The 26,607-nt window shown below is 53.5% G+C and overlaps 1 protein-coding gene across 1 annotated transcript; it reads left to right on the top strand.

Annotated features, from left to right (window-relative positions):
• Positions 1 to 772: 772 nt before the first annotated feature.
• GAREM2 (GRB2 associated regulator of MAPK1 subtype 2) lies at positions 773 to 23,914 on the top strand. The gene is made up of 6 exons (XM_033145240.1): positions 773 to 1,022; positions 7,941 to 8,081; positions 14,515 to 14,645; positions 16,807 to 18,015; positions 19,590 to 19,753; positions 22,948 to 23,914. Exons 1-6 carry the CDS (start codon positions 908 to 910, stop codon positions 23,813 to 23,815), a joined length of 2,628 nt encoding a protein of 875 aa, XP_033001131.1. The 5' UTR covers positions 773 to 907; the 3' UTR covers positions 23,816 to 23,914.
• The last annotated feature ends 2,693 nt before the right edge of the window (positions 23,915 to 26,607 follow it).

Raw genomic sequence — 26,607 nt, 5'->3', positions numbered from 1 at the left:
AAATCGGTTAAAGAGCAGGAAGCAGAAATAAAGGGGAAATACTCCCCTATTAAACACAGCCATAGACCACTTCATGGCATAAAGCAGACATGGAAACACCAACTATGAGAAGAAGAAAATCAATTCCACAAACTCTCCAAAAATCTCCATACAAATGCTGCAAACAAGCAAAACCGTTCCTCTCTTGTCAGGCCTTTAACTAGGGGTGGCCTTTTGGAAGTGGGTGGGATGTTTCTGACATAGTTCCCCCCCCAGGCTTTGGCTATTATTATTATTATTATTATTATTATTATTATTATTATTAAATCCGAATAATGCCCTCCTTCTGTTGATCTCAGGGTGGTTCACTAGAGAAGAACACAAAACACATAATAAAAACAAGAACGACCCCTTCTCACAAACCAATAGCTCCCCACTCCTCTGTGGGGTGTTGTTTGCAAGTCTCTGAGCTGCTCTGGGCAAGATAAAACTAGTAATTTTAATTGATTGATAGATTGATGATGATGATGATGGTGTAAGCAACGCAGGCAAGCCATCCAAAGAGAAACATGCTAATCCTGCGGCCCCTGAGCGCCCCTCTAGGCTGGGGAGGGGGCTTGTCCTTCCGCGCGGCGGGGCGGGCGCCTCCTTTGCAAGGACCGCAGCCAGCGTGCGAGGTCTCCCCTGGAGTAAGGGGCAGGGGCGGCGCGCGCGGCCGCGGCGTCGAAGCGGCCCCTCCCGGGGGCGTGCCTGGCCCATCCCATCCCGAGGAGCAGCCAGCCAGCCAGCCAGCCCGGCGGCAGCGGCGGCGTCCGGAGCGCGAAAGGAGCTCGCCTGCTGCTTCCCCGACGGGGCGGACGAGGCGGCGGCTGCTCGGGCGCGTCTCCGGCGGAGGGAGGGCGATGCCTCGGCGGCGGCGGAGGTCAGCATGGAGCGACTGGCGGCGGCGCTGGGCCGCATGGCGTGGAGCTCCGGGCCGCCGCTGCCGCTCGACCTCATCGTGGCCAAGTGCCGCCTCCCGGCCCTTGTGCGCCCCGGGCCCGGTGCGTCTCCGCGGGCAGCGCGCGCTTGGCACGGGGGAGGGAGGGCTGCTCCTTTGGCACTTCGACGGAGTTCCCCCTGCAGCTCAGGAGCATTGCGGGGACGGATCCAGGAGCCCCGAGAGGGACCTTCTCCTGCTGCTTCGTTACGCGCGGCCCCCGACCCGAAGCGAGGCGCACGTCTGACCTCGGGGGCGCCTCTGACGGGCGCGAACCGACCAGCAGCTTAGCAACGCGCTCTCGGCGGCTTCTGTATTTGTTGTATTGCATTCGCATCTCGTCTTTATCTCCAAGGAGCTGGAGGGGGGGTGAAAGGGGGTCCCCCTCCTCATTTAATCCCCGCGGCAACAACCCTGCGAGGTAGGTTAGGAGGAGAGGCAGCGGCCGGGTCCCTAAGGTGGCCCAGTGAGTTTTATGGCCGAGTGGGGGTTTGAACCTGGGTCTCCCCCAGGTCCTCGTCCTACCTGGAAGATCTCCATCTTTACTCTCCCTCGTCTCCCTTCTTGGTTTTTCACCAGGCGCCACAGAGTCCCGTCCCCGCGTATATTTTACTTTGGGACAAGGCGACCTGTCACTTCCTTCTGCCGTGCTGTTGGGGGAAGCATTTTCTCGTCTTGGTGCGGGGCTTCTGTAATCTGCTTTTTTCCTAACCCGCCTGGGCTTGTCTTTTGTGTGTGTGTGTGGGGGGTCCCCTGTGCCAATGTGAAACTTCTGCTTTGGAAACTGGTGCGTTTGTCTGTTGGGTGGGGTGAGGGGGGACGTGTGTTAATGGTTTTATCGCATCTCCTGGTAACTCTTTCTCTCCCCACGCCCTAGAGTCACCCTACTCCCTCCCGCTGCCCCACTTTCTCTCCCTGTGATTGCTGGGGAGGGCTTGCCCGCAGATGTCCGCCCTTCAGAGGGAAGGGGGGGCGCTTTCCGTGGCAGGCTGCCCGGCTGGCTTCGGGTTTTGTACACCGTGAGAAGAATGGGGAGTTGAGCCGTCGGTGGTGTCTTGCATACTAATGCGGTGGGGGAACCGGCTCGTCTCTTTTCTGTTCCCCCCCCCCCACTGCTAGTGAATGAATTTCAGGAGCGGGGGAAGGATGGGGAAACAACAGCAGACGATACAATCCCCACCCCCACCCCACCCCCCTTTCTCTCTCTTTCCCAAGCTGTCTGGTTGCTGGAAAAGGAGGCAGCAGGATGAGGCCCTGGGCACTGTCCCCCTCCGCCCCCAAGATCAGGGGAGACAGACAGATGTCACTTTCTGTCTCTGTCCAGCCTTCAGGCCTGTTTGCTTGGGGGGGGGCGCGAGGGCCGCCCTCCTCTCTTCTCTGTGCCAGCCTGGTCAGCTGTTGTTGCCGTCCTCTTGCAATCGCAGAATTCCCAACCTCTTGTTTCTTTCCGGGCAAGCTGGCATTGTGGGTTTCTACTGAGTTTATCAAATCCATTGGCACACAGTTACCGTAAACTGTGGAACTCCGTCCTGGAGGAGGCAGTGATCACCACCAACCACCACCTAGTTGGCTTTGAAAAAGGATCAGACAAGTTAGGCTAGTCCACATCTGCACAGTGGCACCAGCTAAGTTTTGTCAGGGTTAGTTTGGATAAACTTGGGTCTGTGGCACCGGAGGACTTTGGTGATGCCCAGCAGAGAGAGCGGAAGGGGGAGGCTCTGCTCAGTTATTCACAGGCAGCTTCTGATGCTTGATACCTCTGCCAGAAAGGAGGTATCTCCCACCAGGTATCCATGGATCATAGAATTGGAGAGCTGGAAGGGACCTCCGAGGGTCATCCAGTCCAACCCCCTGCAATGCAGGAATCTCCGCTAAAGCATCCCTGAAAGGTGACCTCCAAGCGAGGAGAGTCCACAACCTCCGGAGGGAGACTGCTCCACGGAAAGTTATTCCTGATGTTCACTTGTGATTTCCTTGTGCTTTGAATCCACTGGATTGGGCCCTCCCCTCTGGAGCAGCAGAAAACAGGCTTGCTCCATCTTCCATGTAGCAGCTCCTCAGATATTTGATGCCGACAGCTGGAGCTTGTTCCCAGCACAGGTGGTTTCCCCTTCCCTTGGGAAAAAGGTTTCAGGTGAGGAAGGCCACTGCTGGGGGGAGGGTGGACTAGATGACCGCAGGCTTCCTCTCCAGCTGTAGGATCGATAAGTGTCTCTTTCATGATATATGTGCAAAAGCTGTGGAGAAATGCACCCGGTGGATCCTCTGGTTAATATTTTGGGTTCAAAGGTTTGATGCTTAAGACTACTGGCGGAGGGGCCTTTCTAACATGCCCCCTGTTTTTTTTTATAAAATTATTTTAAAGACTTCCCAGATTGGCAGGAGAGGAAATTTCATTCCAACTCCCTTCTCCCATCCAGCTGCCGGATTTCCAGTTTCCTTGTCACTGACTTGCTCTTTTTTATATAAAGTTTTATTAACACTTTTCACAGTACAATAAAATGCAAGCTAATCTACACAGAGAAGAATAAAAAGAATTTGTTCTGTCCCCTTTCAAAGCCATTCGACTTGGTCACCACCACTCCCCCTTCCACACTGACCAAGTAAAATACTTCTTCACACAGCACAGGCTTAACCGATGGAACTCATCGCCCCATGATGTAGAGTTGACCACTCACTTAGTCAATGTCAGACCTCTTGCTCTTAATGTATCTAATTTCCCTTTCAAACCAATGATTGCTGACTTGAACCTCCAGGTTCCAAGACAGTCTACCCCCGAATGCCTTCATTCCCTGCTGGGGGCAAGGGACTTCCTGCAAGCATCTTGCTAGCCACTCTTGGACAGAAGCTTCCTGACTAGTTGGGCCCTTCCCAGGTGCTCCCCAGCATACGTACAGTTGGAAGGGACCCCCTATGGTCCTCTAGTCCAACCCCCTGCGGTGCAGGTATCTCAGCTAAAGGTTAGCATGGCGGGATCCTGGCCCAGATTTGAATTGGGAAGGAGGTGTTGAGTGTGCAGGGTCTCCTTGCTTGCTGGTGCCTCCGGGAATCTGCTTTCTTTGGTTTTGCTCAGTGAAGAGTTTTGCACTTCTGTTGTTCTGTCTGGCTGAATGTGGGGTGTGTTGGCTTTTTTAACTTTCAAAATAAGCAGTGTCCGTTTCTCTCTCTCTCCCCCCCTTTGCACAGCCTCTTTCCACCCCTCTGCAGCCCTACAAAGGGATCCTCTCCTCAGTGTGATGGCTGCCAAGGCTTTCCAGCGGAGCGGAGCGGATTTCCCTGGTTACCGTGTGTGTGTGGGGGGGGGGTGTCCATTTGGGGAAGCGCAGAGGCCACAGCTGGCCTCCCAGCACCCCTTGGCTCAGTCCCCACCCCCTGAGACCGGCCACCTTACTTCTCCCGCAGAGAAAGCCCTGGGATCATAGAATTATAGGGTTGGAAGGGATCCAAAGGGGCTCAAGGGAGGTGGGACGGAGATCCTTCCTGGGTGGGCCATTCTGTGGCTAAGGGAGGGAGCCAGCACCTGAAAGCCACAAGGGACACCCCCCCCAGCTTAAAGTGCCCATACGGTCACTGGGAGTGGTCTTTCGCAAACCATTCTCTGCCTCTGTCTCTCTCAAACCTTGCCTCCCCACTGCGATCCAGAGATGACATTATTGGCCTACCTTGAAGGGATGTTGTAAATGAAGTGTCTTGCACATTCTGAAATCGTTTGTCTACTGGCGGTGGTGATCCCCTTAAGTTTTCTGAGCCTCTGAAAGGTTAGTGACCAACTGAATGAAGGTCACTGGGTGCCACTTGCAGTCCTTGAACTGGCCCAAGAAGTTTTGGGGCCTGAAATGGAAAACTAAAAGCAGGCGTGCTTTAGTTGTGATTTCTGCTGCAGGGGGTTGGACTGGATGACCTTCGGGGGTCCCTTCCAACTTGGCAATTCTATCGTTCTCAGCTGAACCTGAAGCTGGCCGTGGCCTTGCCTTCCCAGGGGCCAGGGCTCTTGCAGAGAGGCACAGGGTGTCTCCGAGGGTGGGGCCTCTGCTCCTCAGCTGTGGTCTTTGGGCAGTGGGAGGGGGGTACCTCTGAAATGTTTGCCCACTCTGCCTCCTCTCCGGGAGGCCTCCGTCCCGGATTTGGTGTCAATAAGGCGGCTGTTGCAGGCGGGCCTTTGGGCTGGAGCTCTGGCCATTGAGCGCGAACAAAGAGCAAAATGTTTCCAGGGCAACGTGCATCGCTCTTGGCAGCCAGAGGCAGAGGCCTGCTCCCTTGGGCTTGGCCGGGGGGGGGGGAGGAGGCAGAGGATGAGCCCCGCTGTCGGAAGAGCAATCCGGAGCGCTGGCGGGGAGGCCAGAGAGGCCGCTGGCTTGGCTACCTGTCCTGCCCTCCAAATTCCCCCTGCGCTTTCCTGGGAGGCTGGCCTCGGACATGGAGAGTGATGGATTTGCATGCATGTGGGTTGTGGCATTTGGAGTTTTGATCTTCTTTGGCGATCACTTTCAGCTGAGGAAGATTGTCTTCCATGAACACGGTTTTAGCAGTGAGTCCGTAAGTGACCGTGGAGGCCAATTCTGGATCCACACGTCCTTCCACAGTGGGGACATTGGTTTCCGGGTGGGAGTTGATCCCGGTGAGGGTTTGCCAAGCGTGCCTTCCTCTTGGCACGTTTCTCCCCTTGGTCCTGAGTTCGAGTGTCTTCCAAGCCCACGACACCTTTGGGAAAGGCTGTTCTCCAACTGGAGCGCTCGCAGGCCAGTGTTTCCCACTTGTTGGTGTTTATACTACATTTTTTAAAGATTTGCCTTGAGAGAGTCTTTAAACCTCTTTCGTTGACCACCAGCATTACGCTTTCCATTTTTAAGTTTGGAATAGAGTAGTTGCTTTGGAAGGCGATAATCAGGCATCCGCACAACATGACCAGTCCAACGAAGTTGATGTTGAAGAATCATGGCTTCGACACTGGTGATCTTTGCTTCTTCCAGTACAATGGCATTAGTTCACTTGTCTTTCCAAGTGATGTGTCAAATTTTATGGAGACACCATTGATGGAATCTTTTGAGGAGTTGGAAATGGTGTTTATAAGTGGTCCACGTTTCACTCGCATACAGTAAGGTTGGTAGTACAGTAGCTTTGCAAACAAGCATTTTGGTTTCCCTGCGAATGTCCCGCTCCTCATGCATGTGGGTTGTGGCATTTGGAGTTTTAATAGCTGTCAGTCCCTTGCAAATGCCCCCTTCAGCCAGCCATGCAGCTGTCCTGCAACCAGGCAGCCCCACAGACTTCGGGCGTGGAGTAGATCCTCGGTGTGGCATCAATCTGCTTCCCTTAATGGTTTGGGGAGCGGGGCTTGCAAAACTGGCTTGGTGGGGGAAGCGCTAGGTCTTTTTATCAGCTGGCTGTTGTGGTATGAAAGTCCTTGTGAATTTTGTTGGAGGATTCAGGGCAGAGGAAAGAAAAGACTTTCCCCTCAAATAATAACTTTTTGGAGGTCCCGAGCCACAAGAATACTAGGTTGGCTTCAACTAGGGCCAGGGCCTTCTCAGTACTGGCCCCGACTTGGTGGAACAGTCTGGCACAAGAGACCAGGGCCCTGCGGGATTTGGCATCTTTCCGCAGGGCCTGCAAGACGGAGCTGTTCCACCTAGCCTTTGGGTTGGTTTCAGTTTAACCCTGATGTTTCGTTCTTTTGGTGTGATTGGTGGGCTACTTAAAAAGGAGGCTGCAGTCTAGATTAAATTTTAAATTGTATTTTAATCTGTATTTTAATGAATTGTTGTATGTTTTTGTTGTGATTTTATTGGTGTTAGCCACCCTGAGCCCGGTTTGGCGGGGAAGGGCGGGGTATAAATAAAAATTTATTATTATTATTATTATTATTATTCACGCAGTGCAGAGTTGAACTGTGGAACTCCCTGCCACAGGAGGCAGTGATGACCACCAACTGGGATGGCTTTAGAAGAGGACCAGACAAATTCATGGAGGAGGAGAGGGTTATTGATGTCTACTTGCCAGGATCTGCCTCCACAGATGGAGAAAGCAGTGCTTCTGAATGCCAGGAGGAGAGAGTAGTTCTTGCGCTCGGATCCTGCTTGTGGGTTTCTCATAATGGGCATCTGCTTGACCACTGTGAGAACAGGATGCCAGACCATTGGCTTGATCCAGCAGGCCCTTGCTGCATCCTTGATGTGCTACTATTAATGGCTTTGGGGAGATGGGCTTGTAAAACTTGGTTGGTAAGGAATGTGGAGTTTCCAACACGTCTTTTTATCTGCAGCCTGTTAGGCTATGCAGGTGCCTGGCATCTGGTGAAGTGAGCTGAGGTTCTTGAAATCTCGTGTCGTCGTAAATGACCTTTAAGATGCTTTTCTGATCTTGCGCAGAGGGATTCTGTTGCACAGTGCGTGACCTGGGAGAGAGACCAGGGTTTGAATCCCCATGGAGCTCCCCTGGGTGAAGTTGGGCCAGTCACTGCCTCTCAGCCCAGCCTACCTCACAGGGCTGTTGTGATAAAATGAGAAGGAGAACACGTAAGCCGCCTCCAGCTCCTTGGAAGAAAGGTGGGGTATTAATGTAATGATATGATTTATTATATTAATTAATCATCGTCGTCGTAATACTGCACGGCTAGCCAACTGGGGAGGGGAGTTGCTGCCTTCTTGAGAGGGTGGCTGTCCCTGTTTGTGAGGTGCAGGGTTCGTGGAGGTCCCCCTTTATTTTCACAAAGCCATAGAGTTGGAAGGGACCCCGAGTCGAACCGCCTGCAATGTGGGAATCTCAGCTTTTGTGTAAACCAGACCTTCCAGAATCCCGAAAGGATTCCACTGTGGTTCCTGCATTGCAGGGGGTCAGACTAGATGGCCCTTGGTGGTCCCTTGCAGCTGTGCCTTTCTGAGATTTGTAGACTGGCCTCCTGGGTATGGTGGGCAGGAGGACCCTTGGGGAGGGGGCCATTGTTGGGACCCTGCGCTGATGTCTCCCTCTGTTTCTGCCACAGGAGAGTACGTGGAGGGGGTCAGTGACCAGGACGTGCTCCTCATCCACTCCTGCCGCCAGTGGACCACAGTGACAGCCCATAGCCTGGAGGAAGGACACTACGTCATTGGCCCCAAGATTGACATCCCCCTCCAGTACCCAGGTAACGGGGCAGGGGAGGGGGCACAGCCCGTGTCAGCTGGGGAAGGGGCCAGGGAGCCCCAGGGACCCAGAATGTGGTACAGGCCTCGCAATTAATTAATTAATTAATTAATTAATTAATAGTACTTTTATTATTTATACCCTGCCCATCTGGCTGGGCGTCCCCAGCCATTCCTCCGCAGATCCACCAGTCGCAGGACGATGATGCAGCGATAAAAACTGCTAGCACATTTGCGAAGCTAAGCAGGGTCTGTTGTGGTTTCAACTTGGATGGGAGATGGTGTGTTGAGATTTCCTGCGTTGCAGGGGGTTGGACTAGATGACCCCCAGGGTACCTTCCAACTTTGTCAGCCAGAATAGCTCGGTTGGTTAGACCATGGTGCTGATAATATCAAGGTTGCCACGGATCATTGAGTGTCCCAGATATATATATATATTAATTTGGTCCAGCTACATCTCCTCCACAATCCATCATTTGAGTTACCTTTTAGTCAGCAGCCTCAGGAATCACGATGATGAGCCATTAAGCCTCTGCCAGCTGGGCTGATGGGATATTGTAAAATCTTAGAATTGTAGAGTTGGAAGGGATCCCCGAGGGTCCTCTAGTCCAACCCCCGACAATGCAGGAATCTCAGCTAAAGCATCCATGACTGATGGCCGCCCAACATCTGCTGAAAAACCTCCAAGGAAGGAGAGTCCACAACCTCCTGAGGGAGACCATTCCACTGTTGAACAGCTCTTTCCGTCAGAAAGTTCTTCCTGATGTTTAGTCAGAATCTCCTTTCTTGTAACTTGAAGCCATGGGTTCGAGTCCTACCCTCCAGAGCAGGAGAGAAGAAGCTTGCTCCATCTTCCATGGAACAGCCCTTGAGATATTTGAAGATGGCTATCCTATCTCCTCTCAAAACAAAATAAAAAATAATAAAAAATTATTTTGTTTTGACTCTGGCAGACCAACACGGCTACCTACCTGTAACTATCTCCTCTCAGTCTCCTCTTTTCCACGCTAAACATACAAATGGTCAAAGGCCTGGAAACGATGCCTTATGAGGAACGGCTTAGGGAGCTGGGTATGTTTAGCCTGGAGAAGAGAAGGTTAAGGGGCGATAGGATAGCCGTGTTCAAATATATCAAAGGATGTCATCTAGAGGAGGGAGAAAGGTTGTTTTTTGCTGCTCCAGAGAAGCGGACACGGGGCAATGGATTCCAACTACAAGAAAGAAGATTCCACCTAAACATTAGGAAGAACTTCCTGACAGTGAGAGCTGTTGGACAGTGGGATTTGCTACCAAGGAGTGTGGTGGAGTCTCCTTCTTTGGAGGTCTTGAAGCGGAGGCTTGACAGCCATCTGTCAGGAATGCTTTGATAGTGTTTCCTGCTTGGCAGGGGGTTGGACTGGATGGCCCTTGTGGTCTCTTCCAACTCTAGGATTCTAGGATTCTATGAACTGTTCCTCATCAGGCTTGGCTTCCAGACCCTTGATTCTCCTTCCTCTGCCCACCTCCCAGCTTGTCAACATCCTTCCTAAATTGTGGCGCCCAGAACTGGACACAGGATCCTCGGTGGGGGTCTGAACAAGGCAGAATAGAGCAGGACTATGACTTCCCTTGATCTGGACACCAGATCTCTGTTTCTGCAGCCCAGAGTTGCATTAGCAATTGAGTTGCGGCTCAAAACCTCTGTGAATCCTGCATTGCAGGGGGTTGGTCTAGACCAGGGGTCAGCAACCTTTTTCAGCCATGGGCCAGTCCACTGTCCCTCAGACCATGTGGTGGGCCGGACTATTTCTTTGGGGGGGAAATGAACAGATTCCTATGCCCCACAAATAACCCAGAGATGCATTTGAAATAAAAGCACACATTCTACTCATGTAAAAACACACTGATTCCCGGACTGTCCGAGAGACCGGATTGAGAAGGCGATTGGGCCGCATATGGCCCACGGGCCTTAGGTTGCCTACCCCTGGTCTAGACAAACCCTTATGGTCCCTTCCAACTCCGCAGTTCTATCTGGAGGGCACCCAGTTTGGTATGGGTGGCCCAAAATTCGGCCACAAAATATTCCAGGTCCTCCCCCCACCTCCGTATTGTGTTGGAAGCCCCCCAGAGTGGCTGGGGTAACCCAGTCAGATGGGCCCAGGTATAAGTAAATAATAATAATAATAATAATAATAATAATAATAATAATAATAATAATAATTGGCACTGGCAGCATCACACGCATGGGGGCTGGGTAGGTTGGCATTCGAAGCTTGCTCCCTCTCCTCCTTGGACCTGCAGGTGTGAAAATAATACCCACAGCCTGCCTTGCAGGGTTGAATGCAGAATTAGCCCCGGGCCTGCAAGAGGTTGGGAAGAGGTGCCTGGTGTGGAAGGTCAGTGGGGTGGGGCGGTGGAAGTGTTGGCGCCGGTCTGGAAGGCCCTGAACCGAGGAGGAGGAGGAGGAGGAGGAGAGTGACCCAAGTGGGAGTTGGGAATTAACAGGGCTGAGATCATCCCCAGCCCTTAATGAGCCCACTAAGTGCTTCCCATCTCTGGTAATGATGTGCAAGGATGAATAAATCATGGGAGCCCCGGCTAATCGCTGCTCCTTGGGGAGGGCAATGGGACAGGAGGGGAGGGGAGAAGAGCAGGGAAGCGTGTTAACCTGCTGGGCTGGCCCATTCATAAAACCCGAGCAGATGGTGCCATCCTCTTGGCAAGGGAGGGGAGAGAAGAGGCTTCTGGCTGCCCCCCCCCCCTGTCTGAAACACACACACACACATGACCAGTTTTGGCTTGGAGGTGTGCAAATGGCTGTCTCTCACTAGAACCTGTGGACATCCCACGAAGCTGAATGTTGGAAGATTCAGGGCAGATCAAAGGAAGTCCTTCTTCACGCAGCGCAGACTGTGGAACTCACTGCCACAGGAGGCGGCGATGGCCCCAACTTGGATGGCTTTAAAAGAGGACGAGGGGGCTATTGGTGGCTCCTAGCCAGGGTGGCTCAGAGGCAGTATTACTCCTGGATGCTCCTTGCTGGACAGCCCAGTTGCTCCTGTGCTCGGATCCTGATCAGGGCTGGATTTACGTATAAGCTAAATAAGCTATAGCTTAGGGCTCCACTCTCTTGGGGGGCCCAAAAAAATTTAAAGGGAAAAAACCCCCTGGATGTACATTTCCAAAATATAAGATAAAAAACAAATAAGATAAAACCTACGTACAGTTAGAGCTTAATAATTATTTCACTATTAATATACTTCTTCTTAATTGTATTTCAGTTCAACAATTACTTTGATAAAATACATATTTTGTTATGTGCAAATGGCTTGATAGATACCTATTAGGTCCATCAGTTACCATATAGCATATATTCAACACAAAAAACAGGGACAATTTGTTGTTGACAAAGGACAGCTGGACATATATAGGGCCCCATTACCTCCAGTAGTTTAGGGCCTCATCAAACCTCAATCCGGCCCTGATCCTGATTGCTGGCTTCCCACAGGCATCAGGTTGGCCCCTGTGAGAACAGCATGCTGGACCAGATGGGTCTTGGCCTGATCCAGCAGATGCTCTTATTTGTTCTTGCAAACTGTGGGATGACAATACCGGGCAAGACTTGTGGGACTGGAGTTGAGCCCCCCTACGCAGGCACCCACCTCTCCAAGGGAGTGGCTCCTGCAGACCAACGCTTTATTCTGGCAGAGCTGGGAGGTGCGCCTCCCCCCACCCATGGGCCAATATGACCCAACCTGTGGCTAAATGCACGAGGAACATCAGTCCTGCCTTGCTCTGACTCCTTGGCTGCTTGGCCTCCCAGGGTCTGGCTGGGACCAATTGGGGCAAATGGGGACGGACTGGGTGTTAAGTCTCTCTCTCCCCCCCCCATCCCGCCTTTGCTCCTCTTCCAGCTGGTGCCACAACCCCCCCCCCCGCCTGCCTTGTCATTGCTCCAGCCTGTTCCCACATCTCTGCTTCCTTGGGGAGAAGACGGACACAGCTGTCTCCAGAATAGCGGTGGGGCGGAGGGGGGGGGCTTCTCTGCCTCATCGCTGCCTCTTCCTCCCCCCCCATCCTTATAGCAGCTTTCCCCATCTGCGCATCCTGTCTTCGATCGCCCTCCTTGTTTGCTGGAGGGGGTGGGCTCTGGAGACAGACATGTTTGCGGAGGGGGTGTCTTTGCCTGGCCTAAGGCACGATCTTTTTTGGGAGGGAGGCAGTGAAAGTAAAGAAGGCTTCTGGCCCTGGGAAGTGGGTGCGAGATGCTTGGAATCGGGGGAGTCGAGGCAACCTAGGACCTGGGGCTAGTGATGGGAGGGGAGGGGGCTTCTCAGCAAACATGGCTGGTCCCCGTTTCCCTGCGCGGTGGCTGAGTAAACCGTAGCCAGTTCCCACATCCTTGCGGCAAAGAGCTTTGTTCCTAGGGAGTCCCAGTTTTAGGAATCCAGAGGAGGCAAGAATCTCATGGGGGGGGGGTAACAATTCGCTTCTGGCTTCCAGCATGTCATATTTAAAAGCACTGCTGCCTCTGACCATGGAGAGAGACCAGAGCCAGTGTCGGATTTACGTATAAGCTAAACAAGCTCTAGCTTAGGGCCCCACTCTCTTGCGGGCCCCCCAAAAAAATTTAACAGAAAAAAACCACTGGATGTTTCCAAAATATAAGATAAAAAACAAATAGAATAAAACCTACATACAGCAACCGTGTTTTGTGTTGTGTAGGCTCCTATGATGTAAGTCATGGGCCCCACCTGCTAGCCTGCTCCCTAAAATATCACTGGTTTGCTCCTTTCTATATAAAGGGTGCCTACATTCTGCATGGACTGGTTGCATGGCAACATGTGCAAATGGCTTGAGATACCTACGAGGTCCATAAATTACCATATATTCAACACAAAAAACAGCGACCATTTGTTGTTGACAAAGGACAGCTGGACATAGAAAGGGCCCCATTCCCTTCAGGAGCTAAGGGGCCTCATCCAACCTAAATCCTGCCCTGAGCATAGCTATTGTGGCTGGAAGCCATTGAGAGCCCTCTCTTCCTCCACAAATTTGTCTCGTCCTCTTTAAATGCCATCCAAGTTGGTGGCAAATCACTGCCTCCTGTGGCCGGGAGTTCCACAGTTTAACAATGTGCTGAGTGAAGAAGGAGGACTTCCTTTGATTTGCCCTGAATCTCCCATCTTCATTGGATGTCTGAGAGTTAAAGAGATGATTTCAAGGCCCAAGAGACCCCCGGGTGGCATGTCGGGGCTGCCATGCGCTCCAGCTTTCGGAGGCCATGAGGCGGGGTGGGGTGGGGTGGGGTGGGGGACACAGCCCTATGTCAGCAAGCTTAGCTGCCGGCTCCGATTGATTGGAAAGCGATTGACCCATTGATTGGGACGTCTCTTGCTCGCTTCCTCTCTGTTCTGGGATGTCCATCTCTCTCTCTCTGTCTTCGGGGAACCTTCTGGAGGCAGAAGGGCAGGCAGAGGGGAGCCCTTCCGATAAACGCAACTGAGTTTGCCTCTGCTGCCGCTGGGGGAGGAGGAGGGGGGGCTGATTTAATTCATTATATTGACTCCCTGCAATATAGGTGCAATGTGGTGGCCACGTTCCATGGGGATACCCCACAGAAGAGCGTTGTCTTCAGCGCAAAGAGGGCTACGGAGCATGCGCAGAGGGACTCCTCGGCCCCACTTTCAATGCACGTGAAATGACCGCCATCACTAGCCGTCCTGTGCCCTTCTAAAATGTGGCTCTTTTCGGGGGTTGTTGTTTTTATTCTGATTACACGTTTTGATCTCTTCTGTGAACCGCCCTGAGACCTCCGGGTATAGGACGGTATATAAACTCAGGGCTAGCAGCCATTGGTAGCCTTTCTCCGCCATCCATTTGTCTAACCTACAAATTGCTGCCATTTCAACTTTGGGGTTTTCATCAGCTGTGCGCCAAAATCATCACAATTATAGCAAGCAAAGGCTTGACATATCTCGCTTTGCATGTCATGAGCCTATCTCATATATTAAACTCCAGTAGCTAATGAAAACAATTGCTTACATAAATGGACTTTTCCCACGATATTCTAATTTTTCGAGTTTCACCTGTATGCTTAAGACGGCCCTGGTTGGAACTTCTACAATTCTATGCAGCTGAGCTTCCAAGTTCAAGGGCAGGATACTTCTTACCAACAAGGGGACCAGGTGTCCGTTGTTTCAGGCCGAGGAGTCTCCTCCCTTGGGCACTGACCACCGTTGGAGGCAGCGATCTGGGCTTGTCAAATCTGGGTTTGTCCGGGCCCAGCAAAGCGTTTCCTTTGGCGTTGCTCTTCTCCTTTCCGTCCGCCAGCCTCATTCCTCGGCCTCTCACCCTCGCCTGCTGCTGCGGAGGAGGAGATTCAGACCCCCTGAGCTGACCCCTGGAGCAGCAGGTCTCCCTTAACTGAGCCGGTGTGTGTTTCGCACCCTGCAGGGAAATTCAAGCTGCTTGACCAGGACAGAGATGTCCGGGAGCCTGTGCAGTATTTCAACAGCGTGGAAGAGGTGGCCAGCACCTTCCCGGACAGGGTCTTTGTCATGGAGTCCATCACCTTCAGTGTCAAGGTCAGTGGTGCTTTAAGGGGACCGGGGTGGGGAGACCTCAGCCCAGGGTGCAAATGCAAAAGGGATGGAGGGGTTTAGGGGAGTCCCTAAGCCAGGTCTCTCCATCTCTACTTGAAATCCCACCTCTTCGCTCACTTAGCAAAGAGCTGAGCCGTGTTGGGGATCCTTCCTGGCCCATAATAAGGTGGGGGAAAGAACCGCAAACCCTGAGCTGCTGGATTACAGAATTGTAAAATTGGAAGGGACCCCCGAGGGTCATCTAGTCCAACCCCCTGCAATGCAGCAATTGCAGCTGCAGGGTCCCTGACAGATGTCCACCCAACCTCTGCTTAAAAACCTCCAAGGAAGGAGAGTTCACAACCTCCTGAGGGAGACCTTCAGGGCCAGATTTAGGTTTGATGAGGCCCTCAGCTCCTGAATGTGATGGGGCCCTTTCTATGTCCAGCTGTCCTTTGTCAACAACAAATTGTCGCTTTTGTGATGAATATATGATATATGGTAATTCATGGATCTCATAGGTACCTAAAGCCATTTGCACATAATAAAATATGTATTTTATTAAAGTAATTGTTGAACTGAAATACAATTCAAAAGTATATTAATAGTGAAATAATTATTAAGCTCTAACTGTATGCAGGTTTTATCTTATTTGTTTTTTATCTTATATTTTGGAAATGTACATCCAGTTTTTTTCTCCTTTAAATTTTTTTGGGGCCCCCAAGAGAGTGGGGCCCGAAGCTATAGCTTGTTTAGCTTATACATAAATCCGGCACTGCCAGACCTTCCCGCTGTCTAACAGGTCTTACTGTCAGAAAGTTCTTCCTGATGTTTAGTTGGAATCTCCTTTCTTGGAACTTGAAGCCCTTGGATTGGGTCCCACCTTCTGGAGCAGCAGAAAACAAGCTTGTTCCCTCTTCCATGGTTCAGCCCTTAAGATATTTGAAGATGGCTCTCCTATCTCCTCTCAGTCTCCTCTTTTCCAGGCTAAACATACCCAGCTCCTTCAACCGTTCCTCATAAGGCTTGGTTTCCAGACCCTGGATCATCTTGTTCACCCTGCTCTGCATATGTTCTGACTTGTCAATATCCTTCTTAACATGTGGCACCCAGAATTGGACACCTTATTCCAAGTGTGGTCTGACCAGGGCAGAATAGAGTGAGGCTATTCCTTCTCTTGATCTGGACACTAGACTTCTGTTAAGGCAGCCTAGAATAGCATCAGTTTTTTTGTTAGGCTTGTGGTCCACCAAGACCCCTAGATCCTTTTCATGTGTATTGTTGTTGTTCAGTCGTTCAGTCGTGTCCGACTCTTTGTGACCCCATGGACCAGAGCACGCCAGGCACGCCTATCCTCCACTGCCTCCCGCAGTTTGGTCAGACTCATGCCAGTCGCTTCAAGAACACTGTCCAACCATCTCATCCTCTGTCGTCCCCTTCTCCTTGTGCCCTCCATCTTTCCCAACATCAGGGTCTTTCCCAGGGAGTCTTCTCTTCTCATGAGGTGCCCAAAGTACTGGAGCCTCAACTTCAGGATCTGTCCTTCCAGTGAGCACTCAGGGCTGATTTCTTTGAGAATGGATAGGTTTCATCTTTTTGCAGTCCATGGGACTCTCAAGAGTCTCCTCCAGCACCATAATTCAAAAGCATCAATTCTTCGGCGATCAGCCTTCTTTATGGTCCAGCTCTCACTTCCGTACATTACTGCTGGGAAAACCATAGCTTTAACTATATGGACCTTTGTCAGCAAGGTGACATGTATTAAAGATGAAGGTAATGGGACCCCTGACCATTAGGTCCAGTCGTGTCTGACTCTGGGGTTGCGGCGCTCATCTCGCTTTATTGGCCCAGGGAGCCAGCATACAGTTTCCGGGTCATGTGGCCAGCATGACAAAGCCGCTTCTGGCGAACCAGAGCAGTGCACGGAAACGACGTTTACCTTTCCGCTGGAGTGGTACCTGTTTATCTACTTGCCCTATGATGTGCTTTCGAACTGCTAGGTGGGCAGGAGCAGGGAGCGAGCAACGGGAGCTCACCCCGTCATTGCGGGGATTCGAACCGCCAACCTTCTGATCAGCAAGCCCTAGGCTCTGTGGTTTAACCCACAGCACCCGCACCCTATATTTGTGCCCCTTCTCCTGGCTGATCCTCTTTTTCCTCCCAGGTGGTGTCGGGTGAGTTCAGCGAGGACAGCGAGGTGTACAACTTCACACTGCACGCCGGGGATGAGCTGACGCTCATGGGCCAGGCCGAGATCCTGTGTGCGAAAGCCGCCAAGGAGAAGTCGCGCTTCAACACATTGCTGCGGAAGCTGGGCAAGGCGGGCGTCGCTGGCGGTGGTGGTGGAGCCGGGTCCGGGGGTGGTGCCGGCGGTGGTGCCGGCGGGGGCAGCCGCCCGCTGAAGGGCAAGATGCCCTGCCTCATCTGCATGAACCACCGCACCAACGAGAGCCTCAGTTTGCCCTTCCAGTGCAAGGGGCGCTTCAGCACCCGCTCCCCACTGGAGCTGCAGATGCAGGAGGGCGAGCACACCATCCGCAGCATCATCGAGAAGGTGCGGCTGCCCGTCAACGTGACGGTGCCGACGCGGCCCCCCCGCAACCCCTACGACCTCCATGCCATCCGCGAGGGCCACTGCTACAAGCTGGTCAGCATCATCTCCAAGACGGTGGTCCTCTGCTGCATCCTGCGCAGGGACGCCGTGGCCCCCTTCCACTTCCTCCTGCTGACGGACATGCCCCGCTTCCTCCTCCCCGAGGGGGCGCTGTGGGGCGGAGGGGACGCTCGCCTGGAGAAGCTCCTTCGCGAGAGCTCCGCCCTCTGCCAGGAGTGCTTTGACCCCAACGAATACTCCAAGGCAGTGCGCGAGGCCAAGGCGGACCTGGCGGAGGAGTGTGCCAGCCCCCGGCGCGTCCGCCTCTGCCTCCAGGGCTATGCCCGCGATGAACTGGCGCACTCCTTCCAGCGCCTCTCGCTCTGCCTCTACAGCACCTCCGGGGGCGCCCGCCAGGACCCCGCCTCCGGGGGGAGGAGCCAGAGGACACTCCTACCTTCCCGCCAGGAGCACCATGAGGCCCTCTTCCCCGAAGCCCCGGACACCGAGCGGGAATACACGACGCCCGACTGGACCGAGCCGGCCTTCCGGGCTCCGGAACTGCCCTACGAGGAGCTGTGGACCAACCAGAACCGTGGGAGCTACGCGGAGCCCAGCGGGAAGCCGGCCGGCCTGGAGAGCGCCAACCTGGGCCAGAGAGACCTCATCTCCTTTGCCGGCCTCGCCTCGCCCCTGGGGTCCTCGCCGTGCCACCAGGGCCTGCTGGGGGAGGAGCCTGCGGGAGATGCCCCGCCCCCGGTCCCGCCCAAGTCTGATGCGGTGAGGGACGCCTCGGGCGGCGGGGAAAGGGGGAGCAGGGATGTGGAGGAGCTTGATTGGATTGGTTTGGGGACATACCCGGAATACTGCATTCGGAAGGAATGTCCAGGTGGAAATCGGCAAAATGTCTGGGAAAATCCAGACGTAGGGCAACCCATGTCGGCAGTGTTGTTTTTGCTGATCTCTCTTTAAAATAGTTCATAAACATCAATATTATTATTATTATTATTATTAGTGTTTTTTGTGTCTGGATTTTCACTTTTCAAAATATGGCAACCCTAAACAAACCAAGAAAGGGGAGCAGTTCAGAAGATCAGGCCGCCTGCTCCGTGTGGTTGTGGTGCCTTTTTGAGATTGACCAATTTGAGGTCTGCCTACATGGGACGCGGGTTGCGCTGTGGGTTAAACCACAGAGCCTAGGGGTTGCCGAGCAGAAGGTCGGCAGTTCGAATCCCCTTTGCTCCTGTTGCTCGGTCCCTGCTCCTGCCCACCTAGCAGTTCAAAAGCACGTCAAAGTGCAAGTAGAAAGGTAAAGGGCGTTTCCGTGCGCTGCTCTGGTTCGCCAGAAGCGGCTTAGTCATGCTGGCCACAGGACCCAGAACCAATCTGTGGACAAACGGCGGCTCCCTCGGCCTATAGAGCGAGATGAGTCTGCAACCCCAGAGTCGTCCGCAACTGGACCTAATGGTCAGTTGTACCTTTACCTTTACAAAAGTGCTAGGCTGTAAGTTTTTGGGTTGGGGCAGTTCTGGAGTCGTCCCCCTCCCCCCGCTGTCCTGCTGAGCTTTGCTTGTGGCTAGTATTGGGGTTTTTGGCTAGAGCATGGTTCCATACCTGGAGAGTCTTTAGGATGAAATGACAGATTTTTAGGATTTGACAGAGTTTTAGGATGAAATGACAGATTGCACAGAATTTGTCTCCCTGCGGGGGAAGTGGGTGAGCCCCACCCCCTGGCCAGCTGGTTCCCTGCCTCCCATCCCTGGCTGCTACTGGTCCAGGATCTTATCAGTTGTGTGGAAAACCCAAAGAGGGATTTTGCGTACCTGCACTTCAGTTCAGCGGGTAAGGTTGGGTTTTTGCAAGGCAGAGATGCAGAACAACAAGAAACCCTCTTGGATTTGGGGGAATTAATCAGGACACAATATGATCGGGCGAAGGGGTGGGTGACCCCTGAGTTTCCCTCTCAAGGCAAATGCAGAGAGGGGCTTTTAGGGGTGAATGGCTGGAAGTGTATTTAATCAGCTCCCCCCCCCCAAACTGAGCTCCGACAGCGAAAGTAAACCCAGCCGGAGGGTGTGTTTGTGTGGAGACTTGCAGAGGAGAACTGGCCCCATCTGCTACGTCTCCCCTACAAATGCCTCTCTCTGCCCACCCACCCGCCACTGGCATTCATCTTTGGGAGCATGCCTCTTTCTTAAAGTTGCCCCCCCATTGGGACTGTTGCTGTGCCCCCATTTAGAAGTCTGTGTTCTGCCCTTCTGATTGCTCTGGTCTTGGCTTCCAGCTGGCTCTCCCCACTGCAGAAAGCGGATGAATCTCTCTCCCCCCCCCCCGCCCCACTCCATCTTTTCCAGGTGAGAGAGGAGTGCCGCCTTCTCGTTGCGCCCCCAGTGCCACCCCGGGGTGGCCATGCACCAGCCGCTTCCAGCCCTCCGGTGCCTCTGCGTTTCCCGAAGCTCCAGGGAGCTGCTTCTCCCAGCTCCAGCCTCTCCTACTACTCGCCTGGACTGCATGATGGGTAAGTTGCTCCCCAAGGGGACCCTGGGCTTCTCCCCCCCGCCCCCCCGAGAGCTGGCTGGGGCTTTTCAGTTGAAGCCATGCGACAGCTCCATGCTCCCGAGTGCTCCCATGCTCAGTCTTCCTTCGTGTAAGTTTTAGGCCACGGGTCAGTAAACTTTTCCAGCAGGGGTCTGGTCCACTGTCCCTCAGAGACCTTGTGGGGGGCCAGACTATATTTTTTTTTTGGGGGGGGGGAAAATATGAATGAATTCCTATGCCCCACAAATAACCCAGAGATGCATTTGAAATAAAAGGACACATTCCACTCATGTAAAAACACTCTGATTCCCGGACTGTCCACAGGCCGGATTTAGAAGGCGATTGGTCAGTCCCCCACCTGGTATATTATGTCCAATTCTGGGCACCACAATTTAAGAAGGATGTTCACAAGCTGGAAGGTGTGCAGAGGAGGGCAACCAAGAGGATCAAGGGTCTGGAAACTAAGCCTTATGAGGAACGGTAGAAGGAGCTGGGAATGTTTAGCCTGGAGAAGAGGAGACTGAGAGGAGATAGGAGAGCCATCTTTAAATATTGTACTTTTCCGGGTTCCCCCCCCTCTAAAATAAGTTTCAAAATCGGGGCTCGTCTTCTACATGGATAGTATCTCCCCCCCCCCATTTTCTTATATCAGAGTCCCCCCAAATAGGGGGCGTCTTATAGACTGAAAAATACGGTATCTCAAGGGTTGTCATGTGGAAGAGGGAGCAAGCTTGTTTTCTCCTGCTCCAATCCAATGGCTTCGAGTTACAACGCAGGAGATTCTGAGTGAACTTTCTGAAGAGCTTTTCAACACTGGAACAGTCTCCCTCGGGAGGTTGTGAACTCTCCTTTCTTGGAGGTTTCTAAGCAGAGCCTGGCTGGCCACCCGTCGAGCGTTCTTCAGCTGTGGTTCCTGCATTGCAGGGGGTTGGGCTACATGACCCTCGGGGGTCCCTTCCAACTCTATGATTCTAGAATGGGCAGCAGGTTTGTGCCGGCTGCTTTAAATGAAGCACTGAGTCAGGTGTTGGGACTTCATGGCCATGTGGGGAGAGCCACCGGGTCCTGGGTCATAAGCTGCTGAGGGCAGGATCTAGGAATGGTGAAAGCTGACTGGAAGGAGAGCTGCATTTCTGGCTGGTTCTCCTCTTACAGGTAGGTAGCCGTGTTGGTCTGCCGTGGTCAAAACAAAATAAAAAATTAAAAAATTCCTTCCAGTAGCACCTTAGAGACCATAGAATCATGGAATCATAGAATCATAGAGTTGGAAGAGACCACAAGGGCCATCCAGTCCAACCCCCTGCCAAGCAGGAAACACCATCAAAGCATTCCTGACAGATGACCAAGTAAGTTTGTTCTTGGTATGAGCTTTCGTGTGCATGCACACTTCTTCTGATACCCTTTCTCCAATTTTATGTGAAAGGCTGAAGAAGTGTGCATGCACACGAAAGCTCATACCAAGAACAAACTTAGTTGGTCTCTAAGGTGCTACTCCCATCACCTCCCGGCAAATAGAAGGGGAAGAAATGGAGGCAGTGAGAGATTTTACTTTCTTGGGCTCCATGATCACTGCAGATGGTGACAGCAGTCACGAAATTAGAAGACGCCTGCTTCTTGGGAGAAAAGCAATGACAAACCTAGACAGCATCTTAAAAAGCAAAGACATCACCTTGCCGACAAAGGTCCGTATAGTTAAAGCTATGGTTTTCCCAGTAGTAATGTACGGAAGTGAGAGCTGGACCATCAAGAAGGCTGGTCGCCAAAAAATTGATGCTTTTGAATTATGGCGCTGGAGGAGACTCTTGAGAGTCCCATGGACTGCAAGAAGGTCAAACCTATCCATTCTCAAAGAAATCAGCCCTGAGTGCTCACTAGAAGGACAGATCCTGAAGTTGAGGCTCCAGTACTTTGGCCACCTCATGAGAAGAGAAGACTCCCTAGAAAAGACCCTGATGTTGGGAAAGATGGAGGGCACAAGGAGAAGGGGACGGCAGAGGATGAGATGGTTGGACAAGGTTCTCGAAGCGACTAGCATGAGTTTGGCCAAACTGCGGGAGGGAATGGAAGACAGGAGTGCCTGGCATGCTCTGGTCCATGGGGTCACGAAGAGTCGGACACGACTGAACGACTGAACAACAACAACAAGGTGCTACTGGAGGGAATTTTTTAATTTTTTAATTTTGGTTCTCCTCTTGTTCACCTTGGCACAAAGGCGCCCTCACGTGGCCACAGACTTGGTCTCCTGAGAAGTTTCTCTGCTGGAAATTTGCCACTAAGTTTGCTTTTGGAGGTGCAAAAATCCAGGTGCTAAAAATATTGCTGCAGAGTTTAGATGTGGCACCCCTAAACTCAACCCTCCAAATGTTTTGGGACTACAATTCCCATCATCCCTGACCACTGGTCCTGTTAGCTAGGGATGATGGGAGTTGTAGTCCCAAAACAGCTGGAGGGCCAAGTTTGGGGGTGCCTGGTTTAGATAGACGCTGGACCTCTCCTGTCTGGATGCTAGAAAATTGTGCCGGCTCTCAAGCTTTGCAAAAAGGGGGAAACAGCAGCAGGTGACCCTGGAAGAATTCCTGAGACCTTTAGTCCCGGAAATGAGCCTGTCTATCCTGCTGGGCCTTTAAGACATGAGCGTTGCCAGGATTTTTGTTTGGGATTTTTGTTTGTTAGCAGAACTGACATGATTGTTCAGTTAGTTAAGTATTTCTATTGTTTTACTTGCTTTAAGAGTCTCAGTTCTGGGTGCCTGTTAGTTCATAGAATCATAGACTCATAGAATTGTACCACTGGAAGGGAACCCCAAAGGTCCTCTAGTCCAACCCCCTGCAATGCAGGAATCTCAGCATCCAACCTCTGCTTGAAAACCTCCAAGGGCAACCTCTTACAGTCAGAAAGCTTATTTGCTTATAGGTTCCAGCAATTATGGGGAGAAACGAGTCTTGTGGCTTCCTCTGCCTTCTGCAAAGGGAACTCCTGCCTGGCTAACTTTGGAGTGAGTGGGTAAAGGCGATCTAGAACACCGGCATAGGATGGGGGCTGCCAGGGGGGCTCTGGCTGCAGAATCATTGGGGGGGCGCAAACCAGGCACCCTCTGACCCCTGGAGGCTTGGTGTCTGTGTGCTTGCTCTGCCCGACTCCCGGACTCCCTTCTCCTCTCCTCTCCTCTCCCAGGTCGAGGCCGCAGAGTGGCAGCTGCTCCCCGTCTCCCGACTCCTACTCCCTGTACTGCTACCCCTGCACCTGGGGAGACTGCAAAGCGGCGGAGTCCTCTGGCCGCCCGCTGGCCAGCCCCCCGGCCCAGCCTCAAGCCCAGGGGTCCTCGTGGTCGGATCCGTGGCCCTACAGCGACCTGAGCGTGGCCACGGGGAGGCCCACCCCACTGCTGGGGGGCGGCGAAACCAGCGCCCTCAAGAGCTACCGCAGCTGCCCCCGCCTGAAGCCTCCCCAGGCGCCTCAGAAACGCTTTGCCCCCTTTGGGGCGCTCAACCCTTTCTCCAACCCGGCCTCCTCCGAGTGGCTGGAGCCCGTCGAGTGGCAGAAGACCTCTTCCCCCGAGACCTTTGACCCCTTTGAGGGCACCGCTTCCTCCTCCTCCTCCCCGGAGGGCGAGCCCCGCTACAGCCCCGTGCCCCCGCCACGCCCTGCCAAGCAGGCCTTCGAGCCCCCTGAGCCCGTCGCCCTCCGGACGCCCCTGGGCCCCCTGCTGCCCTCCGTCACCCGTGGCGCGGAGTTGGGTGCCGCCGCCCGCCTCTACCTGGCCCCGGGGGTCGTCGAGGTGCCCCCCGCCCGGCTCAGCGGGGACGGCTCGCCCTGGCAGCCTCCGGCCGACCTGTCCGCCCTGTCTCTGGAAGAGGTCTCCCGCTGCCTGCGCTTCATCGGGCTCTCGGAGGACGTGGTGAGCTTCTTTGCGCGCGAGCGCATCGACGGCAGCATCTTCGTGCAGCTGACAGAGGAGATCCTGTCCGAAGACTTCCGCCTCACCAAGCTCCAGGTCAAGAAGATCATGCAGTTCATCAAGGGCTGGCGCCCCAAGATCTAGAACCGGGTGGGGTGGGGGGGGAAGAGCCTGGGACGCCGCAGGGGGTGGACCTGCAAGCGAAGGGAGTCGCTTTGCCTGGCAGTGTGGGGAGAGGCCTCTGGGTCTGTCGCAAGAGGGCAGCGGTCGTGGTGGGGCCACTTTGCGAGCAGGCCTCCCCCACCCCCAAGAGCACTGGTGGGTAGAGAGTAGCAAGGGCATGAACGGAGGAAGGGCTGGATAGGTGAGCCTTAAGCATAAACCCAATGGAAAAAGAAGGAAGGGGCCAGCAGGTTAAACTGTGGAACCCACTGCTGCAGGAGGCAGTGGTGGCTTTCAAAGAGGATTAGACAAAAATCCACGAAGGAGAAGGCGGTCGATGTGGGGGCTCTGCCCTGCCCCCATGCTTAAGAGGCAGTTGCTGGGAGCTGCAGGAGGGGGGAGAGAGAGCTCTTGTGTTCGAATCCTGCGTGTGGGATTCCCATGGGTGCATCTGGCTGGCCACTGGGAGAACCGGTTGCTTTACTGGCTGGGCCATTGGCCTGATCCGGCAGGCTCTTCTGTTCATGAGGAAAGGTCTGAAGGAGACCGGCGAGTGTTTTGGGGGGGCTCTTCCTACCCTGGCCCTGCTCTCGCACAATGGCCATTCTGTCCGGTTGTCCACTGCGGAGGGGAAGAAAGCAGTCCAAAAGTGGGCTGGGAGGAGAGTCGTGATGAGACCCCCATTTCTCACCCAGAGCTCCACCTTCATTTGGACCAACGGGAGCCCCTCTGAGCGGCACGGCTCCCGTTTTCATTCCAGCAAACAGGCCACTCTGAGATCTGTCTGGGGGATTCTCTGACTGCTGTGGGGCCGCCAGTTTGCAAGATGAGGCAGACGGGGGCCAGGAAGCTTTTCTGCGCACGGGAAACAGAGGCAGCCGGCGACTGTGGTGCTGGCCCCCCTCCCTGGATGAGGGTTCTTGAGGGGCCTGCCCCCCAGCATCCACTGCCCCATGGAGCCAGATCCTCTCAACCTCAGCTGCTATAGCGGTGGGAGCTTCCTGTGTGGTTAGTCTGGGGCCCTTGTCATTATTATTTCTGGAATTAGTACACCGCCCCTTCAGCAAGAGACCACAGGGCAGTAATACAGCCTAGAACACTAAATATGTAATAATAGTAAAAAAGGGGGGTGGGAGGGGGGGCAATACCTTCCCACAATCGAAAAGGCTGTAGATTTAACAGCCAAAGGACTGGGAGAAGAGGAGTGTTTTTGCCTGGCACCTAAAGATCTGCAGTGAAAGCACCAGGCGAGCAGACACTGCCCCCCCTTTAAAGCATGTCTTCACTGCCATGAGGTCTAGAACCTTAAAGAAAGTATGAGCAGCAAACGCTCAGCTACAAACTCTACGCTTGGGCAGTGCGACCGCAGATGCACGCAGTTCAATAATTCCTCAGCATGCCCTTCATTTGCCCACGGAGAGGTTTGGGGGCATTTCCTGCCTGTGTCAATTTATTTGCTCCTGGCACGAGGCAGCCAGAGTCCAGCATGCCCCTCCCCGGAGGGGGGCCGCTAACTAACGCCACTTTAGCACAACCTGTGGGCAGCTGGGTTGTTTTCACCCCAAGCCCCTCTTGTAAGCTGGTGTGTTTTCACTAATCTGGCCCTGCGGTTCAGCTCTGCTGCCTCCGGGCAGACGCTCTCGCCATCACTCCCCCAAGAGCGCCGCAACTTATTCCCGAAACTTTTTAACAGAGGACGGCGACTTTGGGGTTCCAGCCTGGAGGCCTGCAGGACGCTTGTCTTCGACTTTAGCCACTGCCGTAGTCAAATAAATCAGTTTATTTAAAAAAACGACGCCGTGCTCAGGATGTGATTGTTTAATCTGGTTGCTTTAGAACAGTGTTTTTCAACCACTGTTCCGCGGCACACTAGTGTGCCGCGAGATGTTGCCTGGTGTGCCGTGGGAAAAACTGTGTTTATTTGATTCCTATTCAAGAGAATTACTTTATATATAGTCAATATAGGCACAGAGTTAATTTTTTTAACATTTTCTAATGGTGGTGTACCTCGTGATTTTTTTCATAAAACAAGTGTGCCCTTGCCCAAAAAAGGTTGAAAAACACTGCCTTAGAATACTGGGTGTAGCAACCGCTATATTTGCGAGGGTGGGGGGGGTGAAGTAAGGAGAAATGGGACTGGCACTGGGGCAGAAGGGGCCACCCAGCCCAGGTACAGTCCCTGCCAGGGGCATGGTGTGGGGGGGGTGTCAGGGGGGCTGTGGCCGTAACTGCACAATTTTTGAGGGGGCGCGAACCAGGCCCCACGGCAGCACAGCCCGCTGCTCCTCTCCACCCACGAAGGGCCATGTCGGGCGGCCAGTCTCCTCCGTGAAGGTGGGCAGGCGGCTCAGCACGACCCCCCCCCTTTGCTCTGGTGGGGGTGGCATCACTCCGGCACCATTGACAGTGAGCCTCCCTGGTACATGTGCGCTCCCTCTGCCTGTCCTGGGGGGCTGGCAATCAATGCTACACCACTGGTCCCCACTGGCAGGATCTGCATCGGATGGGGGGGGGGAGACCTCCTGGTGAACTGCTGCAAGGAGGAGTCCACAGTGCAAAGCTGAATAGAGCGTTGATAGAGGCTGCACCCCTGGCCATTTAAGCCTTGGCAGCTGGAGATCTGCAGGAGCCCAGGGACAGCTGGAGGCTGGCAGAAGTGGATGGGGCCCCATAGCGGTGAGGAAACGGCTGCCTGGCCAGCATGGTGACCCTAGGTGGGGAGCCCTATAGGCTGGCTAAGAAGAAGAGGAGGAGTTTGGATTTGATATCCCGCT

This window comes from Lacerta agilis, chromosome 3, assembly GCF_009819535.1.
Source record: "Lacerta agilis isolate rLacAgi1 chromosome 3, rLacAgi1.pri, whole genome shotgun sequence".
Classification (NCBI taxonomy): Eukaryota; Metazoa; Chordata; class Lepidosauria; order Squamata; family Lacertidae; genus Lacerta; species Lacerta agilis.
The sequence above is the reverse complement of the archived record's forward strand: the minus strand, read 5'-3'. Positions and strand labels throughout refer to the sequence as shown.

Excerpts from the sequence above, each read along its gene's own strand:
- GAREM2 (XM_033145240.1), top strand. The coding sequence starts at position 908 with ATGGAGCGACTGGCGGCGGCGCTGGGCCGCATGGCGTGGAGCTCCGGG. Across the intron at positions 1,023-7,940 it reads CCTTGTGCGCCCCGGGCCCG|GAGAGTACGTGGAGGGGGTC; the intron begins GTGCGTCTCCGC and ends TTTCTGCCACAG. Across the intron at positions 14,646-16,806 it reads CCATCACCTTCAGTGTCAAG|GTGGTGTCGGGTGAGTTCAG; the intron begins GTCAGTGGTGCT and ends TTTTCCTCCCAG.